The sequence below is a fragment of the Canis lupus genome, chromosome 24 (assembly GCF_011100685.1).
Source record: "Canis lupus familiaris isolate Mischka breed German Shepherd chromosome 24, alternate assembly UU_Cfam_GSD_1.0, whole genome shotgun sequence".
NCBI lineage: Eukaryota > Metazoa > Chordata > Mammalia > Carnivora > Canidae > Canis > Canis lupus.
In genome coordinates, this window is record NC_049245.1 from 22,914,743 (window position 1) to 22,926,451 (window position 11,709).

Below are 11,709 nucleotides of genomic sequence, written 5' to 3' on the forward strand. Positions count from 1 at the left end.
GCAAGTTCAGAGAGTCTGGCCGCCTCAGCTAGATAGTTAGGGAGCTTCTGAGGAGGTGGCATCTAGGGCTGGGGACAGATGGGGAGAAGAGCTCATGGCTGAGAGCACAGCCTATGCAAGGGCCCAAGGCAGGAAAGAGGTTGGCATCTTTCTGGAACAGAAGGAAGAGCAGTAGGGGCTGGGGAGAGAGAGGTAGGAGGTGAGTTTTGAAAGGCAGAGAGCAGATGCCACAGGCTCCATGGGCCATGGTGAGGACTCTGCAAGTGACACCTCTCTGGCAGCTGTGTTGAGAGTGAAGCAAATGGTGGCAAATGGGCAGAGGGAGACCTGGTGGTATGTATCTCCTGACACTGGCTGTGCAGCCTCAGGTAAGGCTCTTAACTTTCCCAGGCCTCGCTTTTGCCCACATATATGGGGGTAATGTGGGGGCAGATTTTGTTCACTCTGAGGAGGAACTCCTGACCAACTAGATGGAGCAGGCAGGCTTTGGGGGATAGTGGGCTCTCCGTCATCACAAACATTCACACTGAGGCTGGCTCCACCCTCAGACACCAGAGGAGGGTTGGGCAGAGTGACCTCCCTGGTCACTGACCCTGACTGTCTGTGAGGTCCACCACTGAACTTCTCTTACTGGGTGACCTCAAACTGGTTGTTTCCCCTCTCTGTGCCTCAGTTCCCAAGTGAGGACAGAATTAGCTGCATGATCACTATGGATCCTCCCACCAGATCATTCTCCTATTCATCTGTACTCCATCGTCACCCCAACTCCCACTCATGATGGTTGCTGTATTGGCCTCTGGAGGCTCCATGAGAACCTGGTCATAGTCTTGGCAGAAAGGCTTCTGCACGTCCATCCATTTCAGCTCAAGCATCCTAAGTGACCTTTGGGTCGGAAATCTATCTGCTCATCCTGGACAGGGTTATTTTCTTTGGAATCTCTCTGGATGGCCCTGGAACCAGCACTTGCTTCTGTGTGTAGCCTCCCATCCTGTCACCACCATATAAAGGCCACCAACACCTAGCAGAATCCCAGGAGACCGTGCAGAGGAGCAAGGATTTACGAACATCCTCCTCCAAACCTGTGAGTGATGGGCTTCCCCCTACCCCCAATGGCACTCCACATGGAGATCTTCAGAATATTTTGGGAGCAAGAGGCAGAAGGATGGGGCCACTTGGATTCACTAATATTTTGAATATAGCATATTAAGAGATATATTATGTTAGGAGAAGTGTCAAACTGATGAACAACGTAGGGTCGTGACATGGTGCCCATTTATTTGCCCATACTTTTATTCAGCAAATATTTATTTATTGTACTTCCTAGACCCAGGTTTTTACTGGGGGCTGGAGAGTCTACAGTAAAGTAAGTTGTAGTCCTTCTCCTAAGGAGTTCACAGCCTGGTGGGAAAGGTAGATAAGTCATCACTAACTGACACCTAGAACTCTGAAAAGAAGACAAAGACAGTAGGATGGTGTGGTGGGACACCCTAACCTCAACTTTGGGAAGAGAAGGGGCCCAGAGTGAGCTTCACAGAAGGCATGACATATTCCTGAAGCTGGAGAGTCAGTAGGAAATGACTTAGGCAAAATTGCAGAGACGAGGAAAGATGTTCCAGGTAGAGGAGCCAGCATACGTAAAGGACCTTCGTGTGAAGAGCATAGACTTGGAGATAACTGTGACTTTTCAAATTTTAGCTCTTCTACTCACTGGCTGTGTGCCTCTGGGCAAGTTGCTCTAGCTTTCTGACCTGAGTTCATCTGTAAAACAGAAGTTAGCCATATCTATCTTAAAGGAATGTGAAGTGTAAGAATGATAGGTGCTTATCAAAGATTTCTTTTGTCTCTGGGTAATTCTCACTTCTGTTCCTCCTATGACTGTCCAGGTGTCAAGACAAGATGCTTCAGCTTTGGAAACTTGTTCTCTTATGCGGCCTGCTCACTGGGACCTCCGCGTCTCTCCTTGGAAATCTTGGCGACGACCTGAATAATGTTGTGGACAAACTGAAACCTGTTGTTGAGAAAGGACTTGAGACCGTTGACAATACACTTGAATGTGAGTCAACAAGAGGGATGATCAGTGGCACCTAGGAGCTTGCCTCCTGAATACTGTGCCTGCATTACCAGAGGCTGCCACCAGGGGTTGCTGTTTAAGGGTGGTTTACTGAAAAAAGGGGGCTGTTCAGTTCCTGCTTCATTCATTCATTATTTTTCTAGGAACAAGCAATGCTGAAATGAATATCCTTTTACACATTATATTATGGCAAATTTTCCTAATATGTGCATAGGATAAATTCCTAAAAAGTTCCAAAGGTATGCACATTTTAAAATATAGGAGATGTTGACAAATCCCCTACACTAACCTTCTCTCCAGAAGTCTTGGAAGAGTGCCTTCTTTTTACTCCCTTGACAGCACTTGTGTGGGCAACTTAAATGTTTTGGTGATTCCATAGATAAAAGATTGTAACTCATTTCACTTTGCATTTCTCCAGTTATGAAAGAATTCACTCATTTTTTTCATATTTTATTAACTATTTACATATTTTGGCATAAATATTTTGTTCATATTCATAGAATATTCTTCTGCTAGGTTGTTCAATTTTCTTATTGATTTGTATTAATTCATTGAAAATTAGCCATACCTCAGTCTAGTAGCCTTAGAGCTACCTAGCTTTCTATTTAATCATGTCTCGTTTTTATTCTGATTTCTTAAGAGAATTTGGTTTTCTTTTCATTTTCTTGAAACATTAACAGCACACTGACAAACATTCTTTATAGGAGGAAGTAAATGCTATAAATGGCTACCATTCAAACCTTGTCAGGGCTTAGGCAACCTCCAAAGATATAGAAAGGATCCACTCTCTAATTTCACTGCTGGGAAAACTGAGTTCAGAAACAGAAGTGTCTGGATCAAGGTCACCTAGTGAATTATAGGACCAAATATACTTTTATTGAAATTGGTAGTCTCCACTTGCACCATCATAACTAGGTAGATACTGTCCATTGCAGAGCCAAGTTGCAGAACTATAATTACATGGCTTCTCTTGTATACCTTTTTGTTTTTCCTTGGATTAATAATTGTCTTGTTTCTCACTTGATTTATTTCCTATTGCATAGCCTTAATTCTTTTTATATGCACCATTCTACATCTGCTATGACTATCTAATCCCTCTTTTCTCTGGAGCCCTCCCATTAGAACACTTTGTTTTCCTGTTCCTGTATGAATTATTGCTATCTGAGCCTACTGCAAAGCTGTCATTCTGGGACTCCCATTTGTCACTTTTGAGTTGGAGCCATACTTTTTCCTTCTAGATTTTCCATTTCTTAGTTTATTCTCTCATTTTGTTTGACCTAGTTTTTTAAACTCGTGTGAACATCTCATTTAGAGCAATAGACCTCTTCTCAAGTCACCACTAGAAGCTGCTGTACAATCAACATCAATTGCCTGGTTAGTTGAGTGATAACTTTGTTTACGAGTGATGAGTATATATTAGTATGAAGGCAGCATGGAAGGAACAAGGGCTTTCCAGACTCATGACTTCAGGCACATTTCCCTTTTTTTAAGATTTTATTTATTCATGAGAGACATAGAGAGAAAGGCAGAGACCTAGGCAGAAGGAGAAGCAGGCTCTATGCAGGTAGCCTGATGTGGGACTCGATCCTGGGACTGGGATCATGTCCTGAGCAGACACTCAACCACTGAGCCACCCAGGCGTCCCCTTTAGGCACATTTCTTAACCTTTTGATCCTTTATCTCCTCATTTAAAAATGCAGATAATAACAATATCTATCTCATTTGGGTAGTTATGAAGAGTAAATGAAATAACAGGCAAATAGTCTTACCTAGTGCCTGGTGCAGAGTCACTGCTCCGTAAGTGATGCATGACACTAAATGACCATCGTTTTTGTTAGCTGTTCTTCAAAAACTGAAGGCTGACTGGAAGATAATTCAGAAATCCAAGGCTTGGCATCTGGCTGAGGAAAAGGTGCAGGAAGTGAAGAACTTGGTGAATGATGCTCTTTCTAAGATTGTTCCAGCTAAGGATGACACTTTGGGGTAAGTTGATGTTTCAGGGTGGAGATCTTTGCTCCAAGAAAAGGGAACACCCATCTTTGGGGAGGTGAGTTTAAGGTCAAAGACAGAAAGGTAGCTAAACCTTGTTCCTCCCCACAGAATCAAGGTGGTCTGAGGCCAAGTTCATCAGAGCTTGAGCAAATTAGAAGCAGGACTGCAGGGCCAATCTGGGCATCTCATGGATTTAGGCTTCCATGTTGCATAATTTTAGGATCAGGGCAAGGATCCTCTTAATCCTTAACTCCACCTGTTTGCTGGTGCCTGAGGTCCCTTTTCCAAGGAGCATGACTTTCTTCACCAAATATAGCTGAGGATAAAAGTCAGAATCTCCTCAGGAGAGAGAAAACTGGAGTTCATACCACATAGCTGGCTCTACACATGGGGTTTTGGAGTCAAACAGTTCTGGGTTCAAATTCAACTCTGACACTTATTCCTCCCTGGAACCTTTGTGGGAAATTACATCTGCCTGAGCCTCAGTATGCCATGTCATAACATGGAGAGGACCAAACCTCTGAACAGGGCTATTGTGAAGGCCAGAGAAGGTAAGGTTGGTGAGGCCCAAATGTTCAGCATGATGCTGGTGTAGAGAGGTGTTCAGCACATGGCTGTCATGTGGAATAACAAAGGGAAATTGTGGTTTTTGCACAGATTGAACATCATTAACTCCCGCATCCTGAAAATCAAAGCTGAACTGACTCTTGATGGTGAAGGCCTTAACATAAGGATCCCCGTTGTTGCCAATGTCACCCTGGCCCTGTGAGTATGCATTAGGGTCTGGGATTTGGGAGAGGAAGTGCACCATGGCCAATGGATCTCCAAACTGGAATCAGGCACTTCTCCATGCTACTGTGTGGCGTTGGGCCTCAGTCTCCTAATTTGTAAATGAAGTGGACTTTCCAGCTCTAAAATCTGAAGTAAATGTTCTAATGAACTTTGGCCAGAACAAAGTCTCTTTTAAAACAATCCCCTATTAAATATTTCTGAAATCATAACATTTATCTAATTATAAAATTTGAAAAACTGAGAAGGCATGAGCATTTATAACTCTTTGGCAAAATTTCCACCAGCATTATTTTGTCTCTTGAGATTCTCTTGAAAAAAGCAGTGATCATTATGGCTAAACACACATAGTAGTGTGCAGTATATAGTGAAGGACATGTGGGAAATTATGATTTTAAATTATTTTAATTATTTTAAAAGAGAGAGATAGGAAAAATGAGCATATGTGGAAGAAGACAAATTGAAGACACGGAGATTCCATCATTCATTAGCCATGAGATCTCAGGATGGTTACTTAACCTCTCTGTATCAGTTTCCCCATTTTGAAAATAAAGATAATAATAGTAATTTTACCTCATGGTATCACTGTAATGATGAAATGAATTAATCCAGGAAAAAAATATGTTTTTTTAAAGATTTATTTATTTTTAGAGAGCAAAGAGAGAGGAGGGGGAGGATCAGAGGAAGAGGGAGAGAGAATCTTAAGCAGAGTCCTCACTGAGCAAGGAGCCTGACGTAGAGCTCAATCTCAGGACCCTGAAATCATGACCTGAGCCAAAATCAAGTCAAACTCTTATCTCACTGGGCCCCCCCAGGCACGCCCAAAAACTGCTTTTTAGAAATGCCTAACATAGGAGCACTTGGGTGGCTCAGTGCTTGAACATCTGCCTTTGGCTCAGGTCATGATCCTAGAGTCCTGGGATTGAGTCTGGCATCAGGTTCCCCACAGGGAGCCTGCTTCTCCCTCTGCCTATGTCTCTGCCTCTCTCTGTGTGTCTCTCATGAATAAATATTTTTTTAAAATGCCTAGCATATAATTTGCCCTCAATAAATGTTAACTATTATTATTATTTTCATTATTAGAGTGGTGCTATATAAAACTGTCATATGAACCAAATCTGTGGCCAGGTGAAGAAGCCCTTAATGTAAATGTTAATCGCATTAGGAATATAGACAGTGCTGACATTATCCATAGACATCTTGGAGAGTAAATATTCATACTGGTGGAAGAACCCCAGTGGGCCTTCTAGACCTCTGTTCACTGGGAATCTTATTTCCTCCAGGCCTCTCATTGACCGGGTGGTCAACCTGAAGGTCTCTTTGGACCTCGTGACTAGCGTCAGACTTGCAACTAATGCCCAGACTGGTGCCGTCACAGTGATCGTGGGAAAATGCAGCAGTGATGAGGACAGCATCTCACTCACCGTGCTGGACAGGTAAGGCCCATCCATCTCAGCAGAGCTGGGCTCTCAGAGGAGTTGAGGACCCCTAGCCTCAGCCTTATTCCTATACCCACGAAGTGGCACCCTGTGGCGAGAAAGAGTTTAGGCTCTGGAGTCAGACAGACCCTGGTTCAAATACCAACTCGATGCTGACTTACCACTTTGTGACCTAGTTAGCCCCTCTGAGTCTCAGTTTACTCATCTGTAAACTGAAAGTGACAATAATGCCTCCTCATTGGTTGTTGACCATATGAGAAAATATGAGTGCTTAGCACACAGCCTGGCACACATTAAGCCCTCAGTGATGATAATATCCATGCTGACTGTCTTCTTGTTCTTTCCATTCCTGAGACAGGAGTGTTGGCCTCTGATCACTTTGCAGTTCTGTCAGAATTCCGATTCCTGCTGTTAGAAGCTCTGTTGTTAGGTGCATGCACATTTAGGATTCTTACTTCTTCTTGAAAAAGTGACCCCTTTATCATTATACCTTTCAATAATAATAATAATAATAATAATAATAATAAATTGTATTTTCCTTCCTGCCTCCATGTGGGAGAGGGAAGAGAAGTAAATGCTCACCGTGGGCTCTAATTTCTGGGATTGTCCCCAGAGAGTCCTCCATTCACTGGAAAGTTCCTGAAATGAGATCTTGAAAACCGAATCCTCTCCATTTAAATCACTGATCCCTGTTAATCCACAAAATCTACTTCTTAACCTGTATGCTTGAAAGAGCAGATTTGGTGGAGGAAGAGGGTCGAGGGAGGAAGGGCTTGGTGGCTGTTGGAGGAGAATTATCTGGAAATTGAGGGCTGGGGCAGGTTAGCGTTGAGGCAAACAAGGCTGGGGTCTGTGCTCTCAGCCCTGAGGGCCTTGAGCAGAGGTCATTCCACCCGACCCCTTCAAGGGATTTGATCACAGTTTGCAAGGATCCCCCCAAACCGAAGAAAAACTCCACTACCTGATGTTATTTGGGAAGGCTGGGGTGCAAACTGATAGCGCTGAGCCCTGCTGGATCCTGCCTTGTCTGCAGTCCCAGGGAATTCCTCCTGCTGCTCTGGGTCTCAATGTCCACATCTGTGAAATGGCACCCCTCTCTGCTGCTCCACGTCCGCTCACGCCAAGCACTCCCCATGACTGTCTTAGCTCAGTCGGATCTGGCTCCGGACTTGCTCACTCTGCTCCAGACACACTGGCCTTTGCTCCAGGTCTCCAACAAGCTCTTTCTCACCTCTAGACCTGTGCCCACGTTGATCTGACCTTCTAGAAAAACCTTTTCCCCTCCACCTGCACTTATTTCTCAACTTTCAGGTTCTCCCTCAAAATAATCTACTCTTGCCCTTCAGAGTACTTGTTACAAGCTGTCATTCTATTTTTTTCAAAGATTTTATTTATTTATTTGAGAGAAAGAGAATGAGGGGCGGGGAGGGGCAGAGGGAGAAGGAGAAGCAGACTTCCTGCTGAGCAGGGAGCCCAATGCGGGACTGATCCCAGGACCCTGGAATCGTGACCTGAGCCGAAGGCAGATGTTTAACCAACTGAGCCACCCAGGTGCCCATTATTCTATATTTAATTCTATGTTTACTTCAGTCTTTCAGCCAAAAATGCTTGAGCATCTGTTATGTACCAGATAGGTTCTGAGCTCTGGAGAATTTATTGGTGACAACAGACAAGGAGTTTTCCTTGTTTTCCTGGAGTTTATTGTCCTGAGGAAAAGGTAAACAGACAAGCGTCCAGTCCATCAGTAAAGAGCCCTCAAGGAAAATGTCAGGTTACAATGAGCCCGCAGCAGAGCAGTGCACGTAACAGGACCGAATGATAGAAAGCCCTCCCTTAGGCAAGCAGACAGGGAGGGCTGCCCTGAGGAGGTGCCAGTCATGCTGGGAGCTGAAGCGAAGGAGCCAGCCATAGCAAGACTTGTTTCATGTTTAGGCACCAGGTTAGGAGCTGCTTGGGCTTTGCTCATCCCCATGTCCTCAGCATAGCTCGATGCCTGGCATGCAGGCAGTGATCTGTGGATGTGTCAAATGAAAGAGTGGGGTCTTAAGGTTGAAGTGAGCCTCTGGACAGAAGTGTGGTGCCCCTGAATAGAGGCTCAGCCTGTGGTTAGAAAGTCACTGCACTACTCCTGGGTTTACCTCATTTCAAGGTGGTCCACCATCTCCTACCCTCTCCCCACCCCACTGTGTGGCAGCTCTGCCCCCTTAACTGGGCTTTATCAGTTGCCTGTCTTTTCCAGCCACAATGGTCTGATCGAGAAGGCCGCGAACACCGTGAGCAGCTTCCTGACAAAGACCCTGTCCCGCCTGATAGAGAAGGATGTGAGTCCCCCTCTCCTTGGGGCCCAGAGACATGCCTGGGGGTGAGGGGGAGGAAAGGGAGGCAGGTATGCCATTCACAGGTATGCCCTAACTGTACTCTCTGGCACCTTTTCTTCTGGGGTGCAAACTTCTCATTGGGCTGTCAGCTAGAACCTGTGCCCCTTTACTCAGCCTGTGGAGAAGGAGAGAGGAGCGGGGGGGTGGGAGGGGACGGCTGACATGAGCTGAAATCACTGGGTCCCAAGCTTGGTCCATTCACCATATCTACCTGCCCGTAATATGCCTTTTTAGCTAATGCGTTCCTCCTTTAAACAACATGATTTTACTTAAACTTATTTAAAAACATTAATTTTAAAAAGAAAACTGTATCTCCACCATAATTAGAAATTAATATCACTTATGTAATTAATTTTAAAAATATAGAGACCTATAAAATCAGTATTTTCATCTGTGCATCATACAAAACCATATGTACTATGTGTCCAAAGTTCCAGAGATTCTGAATCAGTCATTCTGGAAGGGGGCTGAGAATCTGGGTTTATGAAAGAAAAACCCTCTAGGTGGTTCTGTCATTCATTGAACTGGAGGAGTCTCACTACTCAAAATATGGTCCTCTGACCAGTAGCAAGGGTGCCTCACCCGGGAGCTGGTTAGAAATGCAGCCACTCTGTGCTGCGCCCTCCTACCCACCCCCAGACATGCTGAATCAGAATTTGCATTTTAATGAGATCCTCAGGGAATTGTACACACACATTGTGAGAAACTCTGCTCTATGGTTCCCAGGGCCCCCTTTGATTCCTTAAAATTCCAGGGTTCCAAAGTTCAAGGTTTCTAAGAGTGTAGGCTTCTGAGATGTTAACACTCTAGATTCTCAAGGTTCTAGGATTCCAATGTTCTAAGGATTTAGAATTCTGGCCTCCTATGGTTCTCTAGTTTTGGGCTTCTAGATTTCTATTGTTCTGAGATCTTGGTAGGTGGCTGGCAGTTTGATCCCAGCTGATAATGATCTGTCCTCCTTCCTGCTCTGGCCCTCCTCTCCTTCCCTCCCTCACTCATTCTCTCTCTCTCTCTCCCTCCCCCCAGGTGTGCCCACTGATCCATACCTTACTCTCCAACCTGGATGGGCATATTATTCAGGACATCATTGGTAAATCACAGCCTGGGGACCGGGGGTGGAAAGGGGCTTTCCCTCTGCAGCCTCCCAAGACCAAGCATGAGCCCTGTGCCCAGCCACAGCAGGGGTGGTCAGGGGGCTCTGGAGAAGCAGGAAGACCCAGCATCTGAGCAAGCTGGGAGAGTGTGGCCAAACTGAGGGAGTTCCGGGCCTCTGTGAGCTCTCTACCATCACCGCTCTTTAAACCCGCAGAATCTGCCTGGCAGAATGATGTGAGAAAGATGAGCCAGATCTGGGTTCAAATCCTGGCTTTGCTATTTAGCAACTGGGGGGTTTTGTTCAAGTGGCTGCACCTCTCTGAGCCTGTTTCCTTCTGGGTGAACCAAGATTTTAAACACTGGAAGGTGATGAGTGGATTAAAAGAAGGAACATAGAGTCTAATATCCAGTAGGCATTACTAGTAAACACCTGCCCTTCCCTCTCCCTCTTTATGAAAAGCTATGGTTCCTCCTCCAGCCATGGTGGGGACTTTCTTTGGCCTTTGGTCTCTAGGCAAGGCTGAGGTTGCTAGGGATGCTGGAGCAATGGAAGTGGAGTAAATGAAGGTGTCAGGGTCCTGGAGGCGGCCCTTCTATGGAAAGAGCCACAGGTCGGTTTCTTGGGCCATCACTCTACTCCAGCTTTGCATACACCTTCCCATTGGATCCTTGTGACAACACTGTGGCCTGGGAATTGTCGTTATATCCATTTTACAGATGAACAAACTGAGGCTCAGAGAGGTGGGCTGACATACCCGAGGTCCCATGCCTGTTAGACTGACCCACTGGAGAGTGGCAGCCATTGGGATCTGGTTTCTACTGGAGACCGAGACCTGCTATTCATTTTGTTCCTTCAGATAAATTTCAGAAGGAAGACCACGTGCCTAATGCTGCCTGAAGAGAGAGATGAGGAGGACTGCTGGTGAGGCCCACCTGAAGGTAAGGGGTGGCTCTGTACTCCATAAGAGGTTGAGGCCCCTCCATGCTTGGCTTCTCTTTCCTTTTCAGCAGCAGGCTGAGCCCCCTCATCTTGGTCATAGACTGAACTGTGACTCTGGTCTGATCCTGGTCATACTCTGTACCCTAAGCCTTATTCACTCACTCAGACTGTGAGCCTGGATCCTGCTTACAAACTGAGCTTTGACCTCAGTTATTTACTGAGCAAGAACATCGGTCGCAGACCGAGCCATGACCTTGATCTCAGACCATGATCCTGACCCCGACCCATGATACTGAGCCCTGAACCCTGGCTCCTGTCTTGGCCTCTGATCAGTCTTTTCACATCTGCCACTGTTCATAATGGATCGTTAAGGAGAATATGGGGAGGAGGATAGGTCAGTGCCAGGTGCCAGAGACACACCCCAAACCACAGTGCCAGCCCCTTCTCCAAAGCCTTAGACTCTGCAGGATATTGTAGAAAAGAGTTCAGGCAGCAGTGTCTGGTGGCTGGCAGGTATCCACAACAATCCCTTGTGGTCTCATTCCAGATCGGTTCCAGTGGCTCAATGGTGTCCCTTATAGCATTTCCATCCGGGCAGATGCAGCCACCTTCCAACCAGAGTGACAGCCTGAGCGCAGCCAGAAGCCCTCCCAGATACTCCTCCTCACAGTAGGAACGGCTCACCACCCTCCATCCCCTACAATAAAAAACCATTTCTGCACCCTCCTGTGTGGCACATTTTATTCCCTCCATTGGGATGAGGGGTCAGGCAATTAGGGCGGTAGAGACCAGGGTGGGAGCTGGAAGGGACATCTGGAACTATCCAGCTTGTTTTACAAATGGGTACACCGATGCACAGAGAAAGCAAGAGACCACCCAGGGTCACATCTCCTTGGTTTATCCATTCATGTGCCCAGCAGGCATTTAGTGAGTGTCTACTCTGGGCCGGGCAGGCAGTGAGAACGGGACAGTCACATTTTGGGTAACCCCACCCAGTGCTCTTCT

General features: G+C 45.9%; 1 protein-coding gene across 2 annotated transcripts; it reads left to right on the forward strand.

The window, feature by feature from the left end:
• The first annotated feature begins 981 nt into the window (after nt 1-981).
• Nucleotides 982-11,425, forward strand: BPIFA2 (BPI fold containing family A member 2). Of its 2 annotated transcripts, XM_038572000.1 has the most exons (10): nt 982-1,081; nt 1,884-2,053; nt 3,910-4,054; nt 4,721-4,828; nt 6,136-6,288; nt 8,531-8,612; nt 9,696-9,759; nt 10,279-10,375; nt 10,622-10,703; nt 11,252-11,425. In XM_038572000.1, exons 2-8 carry the CDS (start codon nt 1,897-1,899, stop codon nt 10,323-10,325), a joined length of 756 nt encoding a protein of 251 aa, XP_038427928.1. In that variant the 5' UTR covers nt 982-1,081; nt 1,884-1,896; the 3' UTR covers nt 10,326-10,375; nt 10,622-10,703; nt 11,252-11,425. The 2 variants fall into 2 exon arrangements, with proteins under 2 accessions (XP_038427928.1, XP_038427929.1); XM_038572001.1 differs by lacking the exon at nt 10,279-10,375.
• Nucleotides 11,426-11,709: the final 284 nt, after the last annotated feature.

Excerpts from the sequence above, each read along its gene's own strand:
- BPIFA2 (XM_038572000.1), top strand. The coding sequence starts at position 1,897 with ATGCTTCAGCTTTGGAAACTTGTTCTCTTATGCGGCCTGCTCACTGGG. Across the intron at positions 4,055-4,720 it reads GCTAAGGATGACACTTTGGG|ATTGAACATCATTAACTCCC; the intron begins GTAAGTTGATGT and ends GTTTTTGCACAG. Across the intron at positions 8,613-9,695 it reads CCCGCCTGATAGAGAAGGAT|GTGTGCCCACTGATCCATAC; the intron begins GTGAGTCCCCCT and ends CCCTCCCCCCAG.